The sequence below is a fragment of the Haliotis asinina genome, chromosome 1, assembly GCF_037392515.1.
Source record: "Haliotis asinina isolate JCU_RB_2024 chromosome 1, JCU_Hal_asi_v2, whole genome shotgun sequence".
In the NCBI taxonomy this organism is placed as follows: domain Eukaryota; kingdom Metazoa; phylum Mollusca; class Gastropoda; order Lepetellida; family Haliotidae; genus Haliotis; species Haliotis asinina.
Window position 1 is genome coordinate 94,618,446 of NC_090280.1, and position 23,575 is coordinate 94,642,020.

The 23,575-nt window shown below is 41.7% G+C and overlaps 1 protein-coding gene across 1 annotated transcript; it reads left to right on the forward strand.

The window, feature by feature from the left end:
• Positions 1-660: 660 nt before the first annotated feature.
• LOC137255740 (SAGA-associated factor 29-like) lies at positions 661-19,702 on the forward strand. Its single transcript, XM_067793244.1, has 10 exons — positions 661-738; positions 953-1,150; positions 2,946-3,030; positions 3,702-3,774; positions 4,805-4,869; positions 5,606-5,711; positions 6,193-6,378; positions 7,386-7,479; positions 13,959-14,027; positions 15,237-19,702. The coding sequence occupies exons 2-10, from the start codon at positions 1,001-1,003 to the stop codon at positions 15,351-15,353; spliced, it is 945 nt and encodes a 314-aa protein (XP_067649345.1). The 5' UTR covers positions 661-738; positions 953-1,000; the 3' UTR covers positions 15,354-19,702.
• Positions 19,703-23,575: the final 3,873 nt, after the last annotated feature.

A 23,575-nucleotide genomic window follows, 5' to 3' on the forward strand; every position in this document is an offset into this window, starting at 1 on the left:
ACGAATGACGAAAACTGTTATTATAATTTACGTAAAATTACTTATTATCTTCTACCGCAGCTAAAATTATTACAATTATTATATAATTTATTATTATATTATAATTTGCTGCAAGTATTACCATAATTATTTACGTCGTAACAGCTTTTCTCTCACTAAGAAGTGATATGATGTACAAAATGAACGTAGGTTGTGTCACCATAGGTTCTTCATAAATGGTTAAATACTCTCGAAGAGTGTGCTACACAGTCCCCCAGCCACATTATTTACCTTTCCGCTCTGCCCTTATTGCAATGCTAAGGCCCACACTCCTGAATGATGTTGATTTCCCCAGGTTCTGAATCTCGAATCTCCCTGTCAATTTAAAGGGATATATTCCAATGCTATCAGAGGTATGCGTATTCCGAGAATATTCTTCAGTCGACTTTATTTCGAACCATATATTTTATAACGGGGAGAGGGAGAGATGATGATGATGATGATGATGATGTTGATGAATGTTGTACAAATGTACAAAGTCAGTGACACCCCACTTCCATAGTGTTTTTAAAACTTTTTTCATGAACAAATTTGCTGCCATTGTTAGCATTCCATTTTCCATTTCGTTTCTGGAATATTTTCTATTTTTAACAAACTGACATTTAACCAATGAAAACTCCCCTTACGTGCACACTGATTTGTAGTAAACTTCCGGTTTGACTTGCGGCAAAACGAAGCCGGGACGCGATCAAAGGGAGAGTGAGTTAAAAAGAAGTATTTCTACATTATGGTTCATTTTAAATACAGCATCTAACCACTGTCATAGTTGAGCGTTGCTCTGCATCGATTGAAGACAATATTATGTATCTCGGCTCGACTCGTGAGCGTAAAAACAGTTGCAACTGGCGACAATCGAGATGTGTCATAACTACTAGTAGTACCAGTGTTTTATCACATATACATTGTATTACAGGATATGGATTTGTAAGAGCTGAAACTGGAATAATAAGGTCAGTAAAGGATGGGTCGGAGCAAGACCTCATCTGGCGGAGGCCCCGGTGGAAGTCTGAGCCCCGGTCAGGAGACATCAGGGGGGAATGCAGGCCAAGCTGCCGAAATAAGAATCAAGGAGCTGTTGAAGGAACTGTTTGGACTCATACATGAAGTGCAGGTAACGCTGTGCAAAACTGAAACACCTGACATCAGTCTACCTTGTCAGGGTACAGTTATCACATATATATGTCCAGTCTTAGTATGATGAATAAAGAACTATTCGCTCTTTCATCATGTTCATCTCAGTCTGTCATACAGAGGCTGTAACAAATACATCCAAATATGAACATGCTAGTATTGAGTACGGGTAAGTCCAAATTACCACAGTTTCTTGAAATTAACTTAAGAACCATTTTTTTTCCATTAAAGTGAAATATGTTTGTTAAAGCGACTAGATGCTAATTTTCTTGTATTGAGGATATGGGTACAAAGTTTCTGGAAAACACACTACACTGAGTATCTGATGATGTCAAAACATTTGGAGTGTTAAATTTAAAAGTTTGTGTTATAGAGATGGCAAGACTTTGTGGATGATTAAGTTCTTTGCTTTGACAATAGTGACATTTCAGTATAGATTCTTATACTGTTTTTTCATATGCTTGAAAATCTCAGTCTACAATCGCTTTACCTTATCAATGTTCAGAAGGGTAACCAGGGATGAGAACATTTGAAATGTATTGTTCTTACTTGTTCCTTGACACTGAACATGGTGTGAGATCAAACAGTAACAGTGAACTGTGATATGAAGGCAATCATATACAGTAGTTTTACAATCTGTCTTTTCAAATTGAAAGGAAGTATTTGTTTCTATTGCAGAATTATATGTATTCCATTCCCTCCTGGATTCCGCAATTCCGCGGTTGCAGAAGAAAATCACAGAATTTACCTTTCCATGCAGAAAAACGTCTGGTCCGTGGAAAATGCATTTTCTTGCAGAACCTGTGCAGAATTTGCCACTTTTCTGCTGCAGAATTGGCTTATATTAAAAACGAAAAGTAGAGTTAATGTCAAAAGTAGGATCAGTTATACATAAAACGAACTGACATATGTACTGTGACAACATTTTCAAAATAATCATGATGAAAGATACTCAATTAATAAAGGAAGTTTTAGGCAACTTTCAAATAATATTATATGAATTTGACACTGCAGTTACGTTGTCAAAAAGCGATCATTCTGAAAATTGAAATTATTTCAGATTTAGTTTAAATATATATTTGTTATTTGCATGAAGCTGGAAGTTGTTTGTCTGCATCAAAGTTACGAATTCTCAAACACAGAAGAAGGTGTTGGTGCTTTGTCATCTAACTTACAGAAGATGTGGTGTGTACTGTCGACTTAACTTTATATTTTTACACTATGAAGGTCTGTATAATGTTTTTGTTGTTTTTCCAAAATCTTTTAACCACAGAATGTTTTGCAGCATATTGAAAAATAGGGTTGCAGAATTTGCTTAAATTTGCCACCTAATTCTTTAAAATTTGCCGTGGAATCCAGGAGGGACTGGTATTCAGTGACTAAGCATTTGTTTTAGACATTGTGCACTATCCACTTGTATGCAGATAAGAACAAACTGGTTCATGTTGAGGAATATGGACTCTAATACTGGGATAGATATCTGAAGTGCCTGATCATGTTTTCACTTTCAGTTTAACTTGACAGTTTCAGACATGTGGATAGCCCAGTGGTTATTGCAAGTGATATTTTTAGGTGTAGATCAGCTAACAAATACACAATCATACTTGATCCTGAAGAGTATCATTGTTCCATCGTTTTATGTTTTCGAACGTACTAAATATTTCGGAAATATTAAAACTCATTTCTCAATGTGCTTCTATCTTAGGTACAATCAGAATACTTGCAACACCATTGACAATGAGGGCTTTTATCTTATTTTTCTCTTCCCTTTTCAGAAAGAACGTGACCGTAGTGAGCACAATTTGACCAATATTTCTAAAACCCATGAGCGAATGCAGCAAGAACAGAGAAACAAGTCATGTGAGAGTTTCTTGATATTATTTTAACGTGGCTTTAGGTGGCAGTGGGGTTAGATAGTGTACATAGCACATTGCATGAAACCCAATACTGGAGTTCCCAGTTAATAAAAGCACAAAGCTGTGCTAACTGTTGTGGATTACGTTAAGGCCATCATCCATAGAGTAGCCAAAATCTACACTGATTATTCAGTTCTGGTTCAGTGTTGTCGTTCTTGTTAATCCAATTCATCTATCTGTATAGTGTTATAGTGTTGTTTAAGTTTGTCCAGCTGTTTATCCTGCTGAAAACATATCATGCTGTTGTCTGTTCCATTGTTTTCAATGCAAGCAAGTAAGATTTGGGCAATATTTGCCACTGAATAGTTAAAAAAGCACTTTCATACTAGATCTATTCGTTAAAAAAAAGGTTTCAACAGCATGAACATTGATCTACGCTATTGGTATAGAAGCACATTTGTCAACCAAGTCAGCAAATCTGACTGATAGATTGATTGATGCTTATGTTTTTGATCACTGGATTGTCTGGTCCAAACTTGATTATTTACAGAACACCAAATTATAGCTGGAATGTTGATTGGATGTTAACAAACAAAAGCAAAGTTAATTTGGCATTTATGGAGCTTTAACCATACTTGACCAAATATTTTTTCTGAACTACTGTCTGTGTTTCAGTTACTCCATACTACAAGAACAAGCTGCGCGGACTCTACAACACAGCGATGCAGGATGCAGAAGCAGAGGCGGAGTAAGACAGTTCAGACTGATCCTTTAAAACAAATGAATTTTAATGTTGATCTGGGCTTTAATATACTTTTTCCCTTGAAGTGACTAAAAGCGAATAATGTACCTTGAATGTCTTATAGTTTCCCATCTTTTTTAGTTATGTATTTATATGGTGAATGTGCATTTTTGTCATGTTTCTTGTCTGAATAAATGTAGGATTCTTAAGATGTAGAGTTATCTCCCTTTCAATGATTTTGACTGTCAAAATGAAAAGCAATATGAACGTATGTTTCTCATACACAAACAGCTGTATGGTGTTTGCTTGGTCAAGTTTCAATCTATGTTAGGCAGTTTTATTGAGTGATAAATGTGAGAAGTCACATGGAAAGTAACGTGAGGGTAATGTGTCATTTGTGAACTCTCTGTCCGGGGATTAAGGCAGAATATGTCCTTAAAATCTCTTGCATTTTAAAGCCGACTTATAATTAAGGTGGAGCTAAGAGATGCCAGGTTTGCCAGTTAGCCATACTTACGTTAATAGTTAGCTCAAATTCATACAAATCATGAAAAAGAGCCAGGGCCTAGATTTTCGAGGCTAACTTACCTCTAAGATAGTCGTAAGTGCCATACATTAACATTTACTTACACTACCTTAGCTCTAAGAGAGCTTCGAAAATCTAGGCCTAAGTTATTACATAAGGTTGAAAGTGTGAGTTGACTGATTTTGTGTTATTTTGTGCTGATCATTGTGAAAGGGAGACAGCAATGTTATACCCAAATAATTTTGTACTTCTTGTGTTACTGTATTTCTGTGACTGTCTTATCAACAGACTTCAAAATATTGTGCTTGCATCATTGGAGGACACTTTGCACTAATGGTATAAACCAAATACTAGTAGACTTCAAGTCAGCATGCTGTTTTGTCTGAGAAGTTTTTCTGTTTTAGCATGGTTTATGTGCGCTCTGTAAAACTGACCTACTTCTAGACAAGTGCAAGCAACCACAAAATGTTCACCCAGTAACTACCATCTCATTATTTGTTGACTTTACAGGTTACTGAGGAAGGCACTGGACAAGATCAGCGAGATTAAATCCATCCAGAATGACAAAAGACATGGTAAGGAAAGCACCTTTCAGTATACCAGACACAGAGAGTGTTCATATAAATGAACTGGAAACATTATTAGATTGGGTAGCCATACTAGACTAAAAAATAGTTTTTGCTTTGATGTTTCCATAAACTGAAAATATCTTCCGTCATGCACACCAACATGCTACTGTACGTCTGGAGTGAATGCTGATGAGCTGATAACAGAATTGAGATGCATTATTAGGGAAGCAAAATAATGCAGATCTCTATTTATACCCAAACTAATAGGTTTTCCAAATATGCATGGACCATAGGTCCTGTCTTCTTTTTCTTTGTCTAGGGCAGTCGGGTAGCCTAGTGGTTAAAGTTTTTGCTTGTCATGTGGAAGACTCGCGCATTTGATTACCAACATGGGTACATTGTGTGAAGCCTATTTCTGGTGTCTTGTGCTGTGATATTGCTGGAATATTGCTGAAATATTGCTCAAAGTGTCATGATACTTCGTTCTTCTTCTTCTTCTTCTTCTTCACCACTGTATCCATCATAAGGAGTTTCTCATGCTCAATAGACCCATAAAGATTCCAGGATAGAATAGGTCTTCAGCAACCCATGCTTGTCATAAAAGGCGACTAATGTAATCGGGTGGTCACCCGCTGACTTGGTCGACACAGGTCATCGGTTCCCAATTGTGCTGATCGATGCTCATGGTGTTGATGATTGAATTGTCTGTTCCACTCACTCACCCATGCTCAATATTTTTCAGGAGATGTTGATCGACCGAAGCAGATCATGCGCCGTGGTGTTCTCATGACAATGCTGCAGCAGAATGCTGTCACTCTTCCGCTGTGGGTCAGCAAGCCAGGAGAAAAGTGGGTAGCTACTGTTAGTTGGTGATTATTGCCACACATCAACCTTGTGAAGATCCAGGTTAGAATTGATCTTTAGCAACTCATGCTGACCCAACACATTCCTTAACAGGCAGGATCACATTGTCTGACTCACTAACTTGATGCTCATTCTGTTCATCACTGGATTGTCTGGTTCAGTGTCGATTATTAATTAACAGGCCTCTGCTTGGATTCTCATGTTGACCTGATTCTCCCTAAAATCATGATAGCAGTACAATTTGAAACTGGGAGTTCAATGGTACATGCTTTTTATGACCATATATGCAATGTTTTGGTGTATATGCTCGCACTATTGTGAAGTGATGAACAATGTGACCATCAACATAAAAATGTTGCGTATGTGGTAATAGAGAAGTTGTAATAGAGGGAACATGAATTTATTTGAATTTACATTTTTTAATTTATTTTTATAATATAACAGTTCTCACTTGTATTATTTCAGGCCTCCTCCGTTGTGTGGTGCTGTGTCAGCTGACAACAACTATGTTGCCAAGTCTGGCAACAAGGTGGCAGCCAGGGTCAAAGGTCAGGATGGAGAAGAAAACTGGATACTGGCCGAAGTCGTTTCATATAATTCTTCTTCCAATAAATATGAAGTGGACGACATTGATGCAGAAGAGGGAAAAGAGTGAGTGGTCCAGAGATACATACTGCAATATTTAGAATATCTGTTGTAGAAGAGGGAAAAGAGCAAGTACTTCAGAGACACAGACGGAAAGCAATATTTAGAACATCTGTTTTTGAAGAGGGAAAAGAGAAGGTTGTTCAGAGATACATACTGCTATATTTAGAATATCTGTTGTAGAAGAGGGAAAAGAGGGAGTGGTTCAGAGATACATACAGTGATACTGCAATATTTAGAATGTCTGTTGTAGAAGAGGGAAAAGAGGGAGTGGTTCAGAGATACATACTGCAATATTTAGAATGTTTGTTGTAGAAGAGGGAAAAGAGTGAGTAGTTCAAAGATATGTACTACAATATTTAGAAATTAATAGAATGTCTGATGATTGTCGTTACTCTGAACCCATGCTGTATTACTGCATTTATTTCCCAATAATGTAACAGATTGAGCCTATCAACCCAGACTGCTCTCACCTCTACAGATTATCGGAGAATCCCATTTACAGTTGATGGAAATTCCTTTCTGTGTACATGGCACAGGATATTTTAGCCATTTTCATGCTTATTTAGGAGTGCTCAAGCCACCTTTTGATACCAGAACACTGAGAAAATTAAACAAAATACCCACATTGTTGCTTCCTGACATATTTGTTTCTGTTTGTTACAGTCTGACGGTTCTTCTCAACCTCTAATTAGGAATGACAGGTCCTAAAGACATTATCTTGATGCTACTCTTTGTTGAGACTGTTATCTTTGTGGCCAGGTCAAACCAGTAGTCTTCGAGAAATCATTATCAACATTCTGAAAGACAATAAGCAGTGATGAAAGTATGCATGTTGAAGGATAATTTTTTGTTACTTGTGATGTTGCAGCTATGGCGTCATACAATCAACCGCTTGGTTAAGGGTTGTAGTCACAGGATGTTGAGATGACCAGTATTGAGAAGTGTTGCTCATGTTGGTGTTTGCATACTAGCTTTGATTGTTTGAAGAAACTATTACCTGTTTGTTATAGGCGTCACTCTATTAGTAGGAGGAGAGTTGTCCCCCTTCCCATCTGGAAGGCAAACCCAGAGACAGATCCTGATGCTCTGTTCCCCAAGGACACAGTGAGTAGATTTAGTCATGCTTCATTAGTGGTAGTCCAACTGTATGTCTATATGTGTCATCCAGTGTACAAAACACGCTGGCTCATTAGCTCGTGGCTAGTAAACATCCTGTCTGGCCAGTAAATCTTCACAGTCACTGGCTTGACTGCCTTGTGAATTTTCACATGGTCTTTTTGTAAATATGTCTGTCTCTCTGACTTGATAAGTTATAATACACTTTTAACTCATGCAAGATGATGGCCTCCTAAAAATGTTCGTCATATTTGCGTGTTAACCTATTGAATATCGCAGGTGGAATAATCAGCCACTATCTGAAGACGAGTAAGGCAGTAGTCACATCAAAATGAGATATAATGTTAAGAACCTATATTTTTAACTTACCTTACCATAGGTCTTATGCATATTACCTCAAGCTTCGCTAGAAGAGATCAGACAGTCGTTGATTCGCCATTCCCTAGATGGCTACCTCATGTAATCTACGAATGTAGTCACGGAAGTGACGTGATCTCCCCACTCGCGCAAGCGCGAACAATCCAAAAATCACTTTCACTTCTAGCGTTCGTCTGTTCGGACGTTTTTGGTTCGCTTAGTTTACCTACTTTGTGGTTCAATAAAGTTGTTTCCTCACGGGTAGGTATGGTTTGTATCCCTTAGGTGTGCGTGTTAAGGTAAGTTATCTTTTAACTGCACTTACTTTGCTACCTCGTGTTGTTTTTTCTCTCATTTCGGGGTGGGTTCGCCCGCGTCGTGTGTGAGTGCGGCATGGCATCCGTGGGGGTATTATATCTTGCTGGTTTTCTCCCTCCATGTGGTTTTCCATGTCGATTAGTATTTTTGCCAGGTTTCACTGCATTTATATGTTTTTTTGTGCCACGTTGCGATGTACGCAGGCAACCTTTTTGGTTGTTTGCCCTTCGCTGTCACGAGCTTACGGGCGTGCCTACTTTATAGTGGGGGTGCGTTGGTGCTGCATTTCTGGTATAGGGGTGTTTTTTCTACCGCCTAGCGTTGGTTTGAACGCATTGTTATGTTTTGTATGTTGCACTTAACTGTGTATGTCTCGCCAGTTTAGCACCGTCTGCTAGGGGCAGGAATCGGCGAATTTCCCCACCCTTGGTGCCCGGATTGTGCGTCTCTGGCCTGCTCTTTTGACGGACGCTGCCAGTACTGCGAGGCGTTGTTGGTTGCTGGTTTCAAGGCTTCTTTTGCGGCTAAGAGGAAGCATTTTTCACAGCGGAAGAGAAGGTTGTCGTCTCCAGCGTCGTCGTTGGGATCTCTGCCGGTCGACCCTGACTTACAACCACCTTCAGCGCCTGTGCCGACGCCTGGGATGGGGCGTTCGTCCATGACGCCTGTACGTTTGTCCCCGGAACCACCTCGCTCGGATTCCATCGTGGATCTGTTTTCGTCCGGAGGCTTGTCTCATCCGGAGGTCCAGAGGTTCCTGCGCTCCCTCCTCACGCCCGGTGCTGCTGCGTTGCCAGCGTCTGTCTCGACACCAGCGCCTATGCCGACACCAGCGCCTATGCCGACACCAGCGCCTGTGCTTACGCCAGCACCTATGTCTGCGCCAGCGCCTATGCCTACGCCGGCGTTTACGTCGGCGCCTGTGCCTGCGCCAGCGCTTACGCCAGTGCCTATGCCTGCGCCAGTACCTATGCCTACGCCAGCGCCTATGTCTACGTCAGCGCCTGTCCCGACACCAGCGCCGACGCCGGACCCTGTGCCAGCGCCAGCACCTGCGTCCTACCGTATACCCAGGGTGTTGCATACGTTGTCCAGGGAAGAGGTTTTGCAACGACAGTTGGATGAAAGGCGCGCTCGGCGCTTGGAGGCAGAGAGCTCTCGGCGCAGATCGCGCTCCAGGTTCCCTGGGAGTCGGCGATCCTGTACCCTCCACAGTAGTCTTTGTCGGAGTTCTCGGTCCCCGCGATGCCCTTTGAATGTGGACTCTCGCTTTACTACCAGGTGAAGATGTTACTTGCTCTCCCAGTCCATATCACCTCGACGTTCCTCTAGAACTCGGCGTTTGCGGTCACCGGAACCACCTTGGATCCCGTCCAAGGAATCTGCTGCTCATGCATCGACTCCGTCTCTTACACTGCGGCGTGATTCGAATTCCATGTCCTGGGAGGACCTGGAGGTACAAGGTTTTTGCCCGGACTTCGACGAGGAAGTAGGAGGCGACGGCGATGGTGATGGCACTTGACTACTCTTATCAGTCGTCTTCGAGTGGATTGCTGACAGGTTACCGGACTGCCCTTCGCCTTCGGCTGATTCCAGCAACCCTGCAGCAGTTCATTTATCACCGGAACTACTCATCCCGCCTCATCCTATGGTGGCGGACGCCATGGTTGTATTACATGCGGTCTATGCGAAATTGTCAACTAATCCGAATTTCTAAGCGTGTAAGTCGAGGAAGTCAGATTACAAGATAGACAGCCTGGTTTTCGCGGACAGCGTGGCTGTCTTGGTTGTATCTCTGTAGCGGTTATTGGGCTCCTCGCGGCTCTCTCATAGAGTGCAGGATTCTAAGCAGGTGGCCATTGAGACTGAACTCAAGCGGATGCTTAAGCCGTTGTCTGCGCTGGCGTCAGCTACCTCGGCGGCGGCGATGGACTTGTCTGAAGACAACGCCTCGAGGATCGATCACCGTACCAGATATTCCTACGCCGGTAGGTGGGAGGGACTGGTCGCATCCCCGTAGATCCTTACGTTACAATTTGTCTACATATACTTCAAGCGGAGAAAGTTTTCTTTCACGTGCTTTACTCATTTCGTCACGAAGATTTTACGAGACAACAACAAAGTGACACGCCTAACTACACCTCTTATTACAAGAGAGGACGGCATTTATCTTCGGGGAAAATTCCAACACATCTATCTGAAAAACAATTTGTCTACGTCAGTTTCAAGCGGCGGAAGGGTTTTCGCGCGCTTTACTCATTTGGACACGTGCTCGCAAACAGCATGGTTACGGTCAAGCCTATAGGCTAGCAGGGTATCACCGTTTACAAGATTTCATGATGATCAGTTACCTGCTACACCGGTGACGTCACGTCTACATTTTGATTGGTGCCCGAGAGACAACGCCCTGCAAAGGATCCCAGGGTCGTTACATCTACAATTTGATTGGTCATCGAGGGACAACGCCCTCCGCAGAATGTGTTGTTATGATTCTAGTGTAAGGAAGTTGTCTGCAGTGACTTACAGTCATTTTACAATGGAAAGATGTCGTTTACACTCTAGACTAGCAGTCTACAGTGGCATTGGATTTCTCTAGTCGGCATAGAAATCCTCTAACAGTAGTCTCAACGCTGCTTATCAGGAGGCGTGCAGCGATGTGTGGCAGTTTCTGATCGGACAGACGGCCAGTTATAAGTAGACTTCTTGAAATGTCAACACATTCATAATGTACAGCGTGTTGTTCTGAAGTCGAAGAATGACGCATTTTTATGGCATACAAGCTTATCTTGAGAGAGTTGTACTTCATTATCAGGCTGTTAAGTCAGCTTCAACTAACTCCGCGGGATTTGATTCATCACATCGCCGTCCCAGGTTCGGGGGTCGAAGTTCAAGGCGATGTTAAAAGCAAGCTGTACTCTGTCCGTTATCACTATGTCAGTGATAATGTCTACTCGATTTGCTCACGTCACCTTAGGATATGATCAGACGTAGACGTCTACTATTACGTCTATGACAGCGTTTTCTTGATCATGATTTCAAGACAGGTTTAGGACTTTGGACGTCTTGACTCCACACCAGTGGTAGACTCACTGGTCAATGTTTGGAACTTGCATATTAGAGCCGTCATTCAACAACCATCTTTAGGTTGACACGTCTCTACCAGGATTGAGTGCCTATCTAGTCAAGGAGGTTGCAGCAGGATTCTGGGGGAGTGGAGCTCTATCTCTTCACATCACCCAGTTGAAGATAAAAGCGGTGATGCATGTCTATTATTGGTTGACAGCACCGAGAGACAAGCTACTGATGATCCATACGGTCAACTCAATAGTAGCCCTTTAGGTAAACAAGGGTCAAGGAGGCCTCGACCTCTACTACACTTGTCGTTTCTACCCTTCGACGTGGTCGAGTCTGATCCTCCTAATAAAAGTATCTCACATACCAAGAGCCTGCATCTTCATGGCAGACGCCTTATCTCGCCCCCTACGTCTACCTCCAACAGAGAATATGTTGTGTCGAGAGACGTTTCAAATAATCGGCTTCCAGAGTGGGACCAATTGTTGTACCATCCTCACAATTGGACACTGCACCTGGATCCGTCACGGTTTCATCTTTGCGCCTGGACCATCTGTGATAGTCTTGAGGGCCAAGGGGTACTCATCTCAAGTGGCGAAATTAATCACCCTGGAGCACAGGGTTTCCACTCAGTCACTTTATGGACCTGCAGGCGTGGGCGATCGACACGATCCTGCGACTGCTTTTGGTCGCACCTTGGTGGCCAGCCAGGCCATGGTTCCCCGACCTGCGTCATCTCGCCAGCGGAGAGTCGTACCAGCTCCCAGATTAGTTACGTCTGCTTCGACATCCGCACAGTTGGCAGCTGCATCCGGACCCACTGAGATTTCATCTTCACAGTAGGGTCATCTGCAGAAGGCAATAAGAGTTAAGGGCTACTCCTCGTGCGTGGCAAGCGTCCTAGCTTGTACGCATCGAATGTCCACTAGGTCCTTATATGACGACAAGTGGCGCTCATTTGAGAGTTTTTGCGCTCAAAGATCGCAAGACCCTATGACAGCTTCTCCACAGTATTTAGCGAACTTCCTCCTGTTCCTGCATAACTGCAAGCATCTTAGAGGCAGTACCTTGGGGACTTATCTGTCGGCTTTGAACTCTATTCGATTAAAGCAGATAAACAGATTTCCAAGGTACCAGATCTTATTGCGCTACTCAAGGCCTGCAAATTGGAGGACCGGAAAGTTAAGCTTCGTCCTCCAGTTTGGGACCTCAACATCGTCCTACAACATCTTAGAGGACCTCCGTATAAGCCTTTAGAGGAAGCCTCCTTCGTGTATTTGTCTCAAAAAAAAAAAAAAAAAAAAAAAAAAGGACGGTCTTCATTCTAGCGTTAGCTACTGCAGATAGAGCTAGTGAAATTCATGCCCTGGACGTCACGCAGGTTCGCTTGGATCAGTCGAGGCATGGACCAGCCCACTTGGGTCTCCTGTGAGATTTTGTGGCCAAGAATCAGCTCCCTGGACAGCCAGACAGGCTGTTCTCCATTCCTCTGTCATCTGCAGTCTTGGGACAACATGACTTGGAGGAGGAGCTGCTGTGTCTCGTTAGAGCCCTCAGATGTTACATCCGGAAGTTGGCTTCTAAGAGACGTTCCCCTAAAAGACTGTTCATCCCGCTTTCGACTACCTGCAAAGGGGAGGTGAACAGGAACACAGTCGCCTTATGGCTTCGATCTACGATCCTGGTGGCTTTTGATGCCAAGCGTCTACCTCATCCAGTGGCAAACAACCCACACGAGATCAGAGCGTTGGCATCTACCATGGCCCTCCATAGAAATTGCACAGTGCCACAAACTATGGAAGGCTGCTTTTGGAAGTCGTCGTCTACTGCCTTCGCTTCCCACTACCTGAGGGACTTGGCAGTTGAGGACATGGAGGGACTACAGTCTTTCAGTCCGTTGGTGGTTGCCCAGCAACTTACCCGGACGTCCGCCCATTAGGTAATAACACTGTTACTTACCGTTGGTCTTAAGATTAACCTCACCCTCAGGGTGCGTCGGTTTTTCTTTGGAGTTCCCTTGGGTTACTCTTTGTCCTGCTTCCAGGTTTGTCCTGTGACTGTTGGCATTGGTCTCCCAGGTTCTCCTAATGCATGTGCACTGGTTGCTGAGGGATGGTCCTCCGGAGTCCACACCACCATCCATCTGTCGAAGCCATATGCATAAGACCTATGGTAAGGTAAGTTAAAAATTTATTAAAATCTAAATATTTTAGATATTTAAATACTTACCTTACCATAGGGCGGTGACTCCCTCCCAACGCTGGATGCTCCTCCCCACTCTGGACCCTTCGGACCTTCCTGTTGCCAGTAAAAGTGATTTTTGGATTGTTCGCGCTTGCGCGAGTGGGGAGATCACGTCACTTCCGTGACTACATTCGTAGATTACATGAGGTAGCCATCTAGGGAATGGCGAATCAACGACTGTCTGATCTCTTCTAGCGAAGCTTGAGGTAATATGCATAAGACCTATGGTAAGGTAAGTATTTAAATATCTAAAATATTTAGATTTTAATAACTTTGTTATGATCATAGTTTACAGTGATAATATAATCAACGACAATTGATGCCCTGCTCTCTCACTCAAGAATATACCTGAAAGCAATATGTGTTATTATTTGTGGTAGATATGACTGGAGGAGCCCCGCCCATGATTTGCAGAGTGATTAAAGAGTCACTGGTTCATGAAAAATAGGATGGACAGTGTTTGTTGTCTGTTTCAGCTTGTCCTGGCCTTGTATCCACAGACAACCTGTTTCTATAGAGCTCTCGTAGACACACCACCTAAAGGGGTAAGAACATGTCCTGTACATGGGACACAGTACATTACATCAAGTCACTTGTTTATGTGGCCATGTGCTTGTTTGTTTCGTTGGTTTGGTGTTGAACAGTGCAGGCAGCAGTATTTCAGTTGTTAAGTGGCTGTTGTTAAGTATTGATTATGGATCAGACAATCGAGTGATTGACATCATGAACACTTACCTAAGCAATCTGAATATAATGACATGCATCAGGCTTTTGATGAATTCTAAGCCAGATCTTCATGGGTCTGTCTTGTCAGCACTTAATTAATTGATAAAGAGAACAGAAAAAAATATAAACTTGTAAATGTATATGAACTCAGACCAGCTGCTGTGTAAGGATGCGTTTTACTACCCATATGGGGAAACATAACCATTGTCATTTGTGCACATATACACGTATCACTTTTGTCAAGCAGCCATTGTTTTTGTATTTCATTGACCATGAAGTCAATTACACTCCACTACTGAGTCAAACAAAGCCTAGTAGGGGGTTGTGTCAGGTAACCTTTGAGATTGACAAATCAGAACACAGCTTATCAAATCATGAAACTTGACATTCACGCATAACTTTCAAACTTTACCTCGAAAAGATTTGTACCAGAACAATTCCAAATGCTATTTTCCGTACTATCACTTCTGGGTGATGCTCATGGGGAATTCCACAACAGTGAGTAAACAGTCGCTGAAAACTGAAAGCGTTCAAGCATGTCAGCTTGCAAAATATTATATAATGGGAGCCATGTCAGCAGAAACCCCAAAGTGTGTGAGTTTCAATAGAGAGATCAGTGTCAGTGACTGGGAAATTTTGTAAGTCCTGCTGAACCCTGAACAGTAGCTGTTGTGTGATTAGTTAAATCTGTTCGGCTGTTTGATTGGACTGGCATTGGTTGCCCAAACATTACCTGATGTGACCTCCTACTACGATTTGTTAGACTCAGTGTAGTTGTGTAACGAATAATACTGAGACTTGTTTACATAGACTGTTAAACAAGTGAATGGACATCACTAAAGAGGGACGTTTTACTGCATATGTACATGAATAAAATAGATAAAAAAGCAATTATACTTGAGCTAGTGTGTCACATGACTTATACAGAATGTGTGTGAATTAATGTATAGCCCAAGCGAAAGCCATATATATATATCCTCCATATATATGAGCAGAGCATGTTTCAGTATTGTTTGCCTGTGTTGCAGCCCCAGGATGACTACTCCGTGCTGTTTGAGGACACCTCCTACCATGACGGTTACTCACCTCCACTGATGGTGGCACAGAGATATGTGATAGCTTGTAAAGAAGACAAGAAGAAGTGAACAACAGTGTACATGAGAACTCGTGCTCTGGGCTGAGCACAGAGAAATGTGATGGACAATATGTCACAGAAGGATTGGCCTTGTGGAGACCTGCTACTGTGCTGGGACATAATCATTTGTAATTACATTTGAAATGAAATGATTCAAGATATTGCATAAATTGAAATACTGCCAGAATGTAATCTGGATGATGTTTCAGGTATCCGAGAGAACATCCTTGACAGCAAAACAAATCAACATGACAAACATGTGAGCCTTTCCTGAATGTTTATGCACAAGTGAAGAGAACACACAATTTTGTTGTGTTCCTAAAGTTATCAGACATGGCTGGTGTGTGTTGTAGCACACAGCCTTCCAATTGTCAGCTTTGAGCTTGTTTGGAGAAGTTACATAATATGGCAGTACATTGACCTGTCTATCATTTATTTAGTGTCAAGTTTGTTGAGTTCGTAAACATAGTATGCACCTATTAAAAAACCACATTGAAATGATGATGTTTGCCATAGATTAATGCTTGTGTAACTTTCTGTAAGAAGCAGTTGGTTTCGTATAAATTTAGTTTGGCCTGGTCATTGTCGGATGTAGTTGGATGTTATCTCTAACTACTGAGCCGGGAGATGAGAGAGGCATCTGTGGCATACACTTCAGACCGTGCAGGCTGGCCATTGTTGGATGTTATCTGTAATTACTGAGCCCTGAGATGGGAGAGGCATCTATGGGGCAGATACTCACTTCAGACCTTGCAGGCTTGCCATTGTTGGATTCTATCTGTAATTACTGAGCCTTGAGATGGGAGAGGCATCTGCAGTGCAGGTACTGACTTCAGACCTTGCAGACTGGCCGTTGTTGGATATTATCTGTAATTACTGAGCTTTGAGATGGGAGAGGCATCTATGGGGCAGATACTCACTTCAGACCTTGCAGGCTGGCCATTGTTGGATGTTATCTGTAATTACTGAGCCTTGAGATGGTAGAGGCATCTATGGGGCAGATACTCACTTCAGACCTTGCAGGCTGGCCGTTGTTGGATGTTATCTGTAATTACTGAGCTTTGAGATGGGAGAGGCATCTGTGGTGCAGGTACTGACTTCAGACCTTGCAGGCTGGCCATTGTTGGATGTTATCTGTAATTACTGAGCCTTGAGATGGGAGAGGCATCTGTGGTGCAGGTATCCACTTCAGACCTTGCAGGCTGGCCGTTGTTGGATGTTATCTGTAATTCCTGAGCTTTGAGATGGGAGAGGCATCTGTGGTGCAGGTATCCACTTCAGACCTTGCAGGCTGGCCATTGTTGGATGTTATCTGTTATTACTGAGCCTTGAGATGGAAGAGGCATCTGTGGTGCAGGTATCCACTTCAAACCGTGCAGGCTGGCCATTGTTGGATGTTATCTGTAATTACTTAATCTTGAGACGGGAGATGCATCTATGGGGCAGATACTGACTTCAGACCTTGTTATCTGTAACTACTAGGCTCAGAAAAGGGAGAGGCATGGTCGGTGCTGGTATGCTCGGTGCTGGTATGCTCGGTGCTGGTATGCTCGGTGCTGGTATGCTCTTAAGAGTTGTTGGGCTGGTTATGGTTGAATGCTGTCTGTCAGTAATAGGCCTAGAGATATGAAATACATCACTGGTGCTGATCATTCCAGGTGATTTCTGTTTGATTCCCCAAATTAATTAGCACATAACATTAAGAGGATAAACCCAGGGCCTTGTTTCACAAAACTCTCGTAAGCCTAAGATCTCGTAATTTTTCTCGTAGGATGGCATACTATAACATAACAGGTGCAGATGCTACGAGAAAAGTTACGAGATCTTAGGCTTACGAGAGTTTTGTGAAACGGGGCCCAGGACTGTAAAGATTCCAGTCAGCATCACACCCATAGTCTTTGATGATGTCATGGATGATTTGTGCTCAGTTAGTTTTGAACGTTATGAATTAGCACATGATTTGTTTTTGGACTTGTCCAAACCTATCAAAACAGAAATCCACAGATTGGTGTAAAATTGCCATCCCTGCTGACAGGAGAAGCTGATGGTGTGCTCCAAATTTGAATGAACAGTGTGTGTTATTTGTCCACTTAAACCATGTCAGGTCTTGTATCTGTATCATAGATTAGTGGAATGAGTATACTGTTGCCATGACAGGCTGGAATCAAATCCTGCCTACTCCCCCCTGCAGTACTAGCAATGTGGTGCTTAGTAAGCCATGACAAGTGACTTTTGTTTAAAACCCCAGAGTATTTTGAGGATTACTTTTAGCATCATATATACTGAACATCAAAAGAAACGCATTTTAAAAAAAAATGAAATCTCATAAATGTAAACATTCATGTTATGTTTTCTATTTTTAAAAAAAAGTTGCATTGATTTTGCAGTTCAGCATACAATTAAAATAACAGCAAAAAGAGTGGGTTGTAGCAAATGGGTGCAGGGTATGAAAAGTGGACAGTTGTTACCCAGGATAACTGACATCACATAAATGACATGACAAATGAGTCATTTAATCTGTCATTGTATTGAATAGCATGATGCTCATGGTGTCAATCACTGGATTGTGTGGTCCAGACCGCTATCATAAAGCTGGAATATTGCTCATTATGGCGTCAAATAACATACAGATTATAAGTAGTCCATTTGTCATCACCATGGCCACAGTGATCTCTTTATGATCTCATGTATATATCCCAGGGAGTTGAGAACAATGACAGGTCTGCACTCTCTAGAAGAGGAACAAATAAACCACACTTTTGCAAGTACAAGTACTTGGATAAGTGCAGCATATAGATGAATACTGTAAGGATGATGATGAGGAAGAGGATGTCTGAGGTCGCAGATTGTTCATGCGTGTTGACATGGAATGCTACTATGAATACTGAGCCGCATAGTATTCATATTAAAATACATATATACTTAATTCATGCACATAAACTCATGAACACAATGGCTTTTTCCACTTGTCCCTTGTTTATGTATATTTGCTGTTTATTTTTATGTTTAGTTACCATGGTTACCTGTTGTGTCGTTATCGTTTATGTCCTTGCCACTAACATGTTTTGTAGTCATAGTCTTTTACACAAGGTCAAAATAATGAAGTTGTTATTGAAGTCAGTTTCATTTTCTTTTACTAATATTCAGCAGGATAGGTTAGTGTGTTTCATTCATCGGTATATCATATTATAATATACTCTTCAAAAAAAAGTGTTTTGAGAGTGCATCACCATTTGCACTTCCTTGCAACCATAGCTATCTGGAATGTAGTCACTTTTGAAAGATGATTGGTGTATGGCATGTAATTTGCATGTATATGATTTTCGTTTTAAAGCAAAGGACTAGAAACAAACACTAACAAATGTGTGATGCAAGATGAGTGTCAAACTTAATGTTCTAAGTGATTTCTCGACCTTCTTAAAAAAACGTCCAAATCAAAAAATGGGACCCCATGCACATGTATTGGGCTACTGTGTTGTGCACGTGCTTATCATGCGTTGTGTTTAGGGTTGGTAATAGAGGGAAATGGTTGTGCGTTCTTAAGATGTCTATCCTTGAAACGTTTGTTAACATTTACACTTCCTGTCCAAATTCAAAGTTCAAGTTCCCCTACTTTTTTTGAAGAGTATGATAATAATAATTGTGCATTTATGATGCACCTTTTCCATGTGCTCAAAGCAATAACACACAGTCTGATATTATTACTCATAATAACCCATGCTGCCTGTCTTGTGTTAGAAGTTTAATAGTCACATGACTTATCCCACCAAGTACCCATTTTCTGTTTAATCATCTCTGGGTCTGATGAACAGTGTTCAGAGGTTAAAAATCATAGTGAGTCATTTTATTATGTCAAGTCCAGTAATATGAGATTATTGTCTCATACATTGTCCAGTTTCATCCTGTGGATGTAAGAGAAGCTTGTAATTGTATGTTCAAATCATGGTTCTCTCATAGTTTTTGACAGCATCATATCCATTCTTCTTCACCAAAGACTCTCATATTTAGGGCATATAATTAGGCTTGTATACCACATTAAACCCAGAACGCTCATTGCCCAGAAGGCAGTGAAACCTTATTAGTCCCACCCTGTATTTTCCAAATATCCTTCCACTTGGGCAATCCTGCGGTCTCTGCTTGCTTAAGACATACTAATCTTCCATAATCTCCAAATTAACAGATATCTGTTTTGACTATGGCCTCATTGGTGAGGATTCTGGAGCAAGTAGTGCTGTGCTTAGGGCAGTTTATTTTTTCTGTCCTTTGTAACTTGGTAACAATGAATCAGGTATTGCTGACAAGAGTTACTGTCGTGTTGAATCGGCTGTTGCTGCTGCCAATAAAGACCACCTGACTATTGAGATGTGCTGTGTTATGTATCTAAGGTATAGAGATTACTGATTACCATATTTTTGAAACAAGTGAATGGTTTGGTATCTAATGAGTGAAAGCGAGGTAGATACCAATGGCATGCGAAAGTTTCATAAATATGGTATTACCCGGAACATAGTTTAGTATTTTATTTATTACCCGGTATTAGCAAGATAATATCGAGCAAAGTACTTCTTTCCTAAGAATTCAGCGTGAGCGTGATGGCTTTCAGTTTTCTGCAAGTCAAGCACAGTCTGGTACTGTTATGACATCACACACAATGTTACACAATGTGTAATAACTTTGTAAAATTATTAAATAGTGATATCTTCAATGGGTGGGTAATAAATGCAAATACTTTTCACCATTTGGACAAATTAGATGGAAATGTTCTGGATGTTTTCTCATTCTACACACATGCTATATGCTATTCATCTGGCTACACAAATGTTACATGTACATGTAACATGTTACACCCATGTAGGAACTGTGCCATATTACGTCTTTCAGCCTTCATGGTTTTTATGTCACAAGTTGTAGGCTACACCCATCTCTGTATTACATGATATACTACATGCTGTACACATATTGTCGGAGGGACAAAAGTAAATCTTAATTGATGTTCAACAACCGCAGCATTATGATACAGCAACACCACGACAGGCGACACCAGAATAGGATTCACTCATTGTACCCATGTGGGAATTCAAACCTGGGTCTTCAGCATCATGAGCCAATACTTTCAACACTACGCTACCCCACTGTCCCATATCATGACTAAATGAGGAATATGCAAGGATCAAGCATTACTTCATGACAACCGTAAGATCGACACAACACTGTTATAAGATATGTTCTGTGACATTCAACTCGTATCTAGGTTTATGGGACATTCTATTGCAACCATGTTGGCATGTGACATGCTTGATCTAAGCATTGCAATTTGCATGACATGCATCTGGTTAAGTATTGTATGACACGCAACTTACATCTACGGATTATGTCACATACTACAGCCATTGCAGGACATGCTGGAATCATCTAGGTATTGTGTGAAGTGCTATCTGACAGGCTACAACCATCTAGGTATTGTGTGAAGTGCTATCTGACAGGCTACAACCATCTAGGTATTGTGTGAAGTGCTATCTGACAGGCTACAACCATCTAGGTATTGTGTGAAGTGCTATCTGACAGGCTACAACCATCTAGGTATTGTGTGAAGTGCTATCTGACAGGCTACAACCATCTAGGTATTGTGTGAAGTGCTATCTGACAGGCTACAACCATCTAGGTATTGTGTGAAGTGCTATCTGACAGGCTACAACCATCTAGGTATTGTGTGAAGTGCTATCTGACAGGCTACAACCATCTAGGTGGCAGCATGTGGTCTTCTGCATGGATCTCAGGTCACTATCAGCTCAAGTTAAGCAGCGGTTGTCATGGAGAGTCCTTGGATGGGTGACCTTGTTTGACAGTTTGACTCCCTAGAGTTCCTAGGACCAGTCCTGCCCAGCAACGAAGCACATGTGATGCATGTGCTCTCACCCTTAGGCAAGTGTGTTTTTCAAAATTGCCTCTGTCCAGTAAAACTGGGTACCTGGCATGATGTGGTATTTTGAATATGGTAGATTACTGGTTGTATTCTCCACAGGGAGCAGTCAGTACTTGTAGACCTTTGGTAATATGTCAGCTCTTTGAGTATGCAATGTGTATGGATAAATGCGCAATATAAATAGACTTTTATAATTGTTATCTAGGTTTTAATACAGTCAATCTGCTGCCTAGCCCTCCCTGCAAAGCTAAAGCCCTAATGCAACTTATCGTCAGTAAATGAAGCAAGTCAAAATTTCTCCAGGAGGGGCTTCTTTTCAATTTAAATCAGTTTATTTGTTACAATCAAATAGTATACAGAAAGGATGACTATATGGATGAGAAAGAAGTTAAAAACAATCAAAAATTATATATATTCTGAGCGTTTGTCTAATATGACTGATGCAAGTCATTGTATCCCACCGCTTATGGTGTCAATCACAGGATGGTCTGATTCAGACTCAAATGTTCATGGAATGTTGCTGGCTGTTACTTTAACAACAAACAGATCTTACAGGGAGGAGAGTAGAGACCGGTATAGGCGAGGGGGGCTAAGATGCCAGCACTGGTAGCTAGACTCTGAAAGACATCCTAGTCAGAGCCACCGTCTCTTACCCATGCTCACCCCCACAGGTCGCTGGCAAATCAGTCCAATTTATTGACAATGCATGCAATGCTTACTCCTGCAAAGTCTGCAAACTCACACTGGCCGTAAATACACGACTCGTGAACATCACTGCCAAAGCCACTATGTGGTGTACCTCCTTACTTGCAACACTTGCAGGAAACAATACGTAGGTGAAACCAAAAGGGCTTTCAGAACAAGACTGTCTGAACATTTTGCAGATATTACACATAAGAGAGACAAGCCAGTCGCTCATCATTTCAATCTCCCCAATAACCAAAAGAGTGATCTTCGTTACACAATCATCACTCAACTCAAGGCAAACCCTGAGCAGGAGACCACCACTAAAATCCGCTGCTCCATGGTACTTAAGTGGATCTTTGAGCTCCACACGTTCAATCCGCACGGACTCAACGATTAAATTGTCGGTTGAAATTCACCCTGTCTTTTTCGATCAACAAACTGATCTTAGCCTGACTTTCTTCTTATGTGTGTGACACCACTGTCTACGGGGTTATGTTACCACAATGAGCGTGTAGCAAGCTCAGAACTGTTCCAAACAGCAAAGATAAAGGTGTGGAAGTTGTGTTGGCTGAGCACGTTAGGAACTGACTTGGTATGCTGGTGATTTGGTGGCTGACTCTGAGAGTGTGGGCTTGAATCAACTCAAAAAAGTACTAAAATTTGTACCTTCCTAAGAAAGGGTAATCCCAAATAAAACATGTTAGCAAAGTTAAAGTTGTCCAGTGAGCAGCTAATGCCCTGCCTGATGCTCTGATGCAAGGGACTAAAGTAATGCCAGAAGTGCTTGGAAAATTCTATTTGGCAATTATTTGATGATGTTCGACATTTCAGATTCAAAACTCATATATGACCATTCATACCACCTCGACCTAATGTGGAATATCAATAATCACATTATCATTCCCTAATCATAATGATAACTCGTAAATTACTGGAAAAACTAAACAAGAAACAAACAATACTGTGACTCATAGCAAGCATACATGGTGACAGCATTATGTAACACACAGGCTGTCTCTAAACATCAAGTGTCACTATCACTGCTGTTCGAGGAGTTCCACTGATGATAGCATTGTCCTGCAGACGGTAATCATCCTCGATTTGGAGAACACAGTCTTAGCCTTTTGCCCATCCTCGATATTTCCAGGGTATACATTCTGATAAGTCTCCACAATACCCTGGATGCATCTATGGCTCAGCCTGATAAATTTATTACCTTCCTTGGCTGGCTTCTTATCAAATCTATGTAGAGCGAAGTAGAGCGAACAAATCACAACTCGCTTTCGCCTTTGAAGTTATTTATCCTATTAAACTTGGCAACACAAACCATGCAGAGGTTCTCTGAAATAGGTAGGAGTTCTTGTATATATTTTTTTTTAAGTTTTGGACCTACTAATTTGTCTGAATGTCTTCCCCAAAATACCACTGCGAACAATTCTGCTATCCTTGTTGACACTAGTGAGCTTGGTTGTACTGGCGGCTTAGCTGATTGGCTACTGTGAGAATGCGGAGCCAGCGAAGGGAGGTAATAAAATTATCAGGACAACCCATAGGTGCGTCCACTACCAAAAAAGAAAAGTGATCTAAAAAATCAACAGAATGTCAGTTATCAGACAATGTTA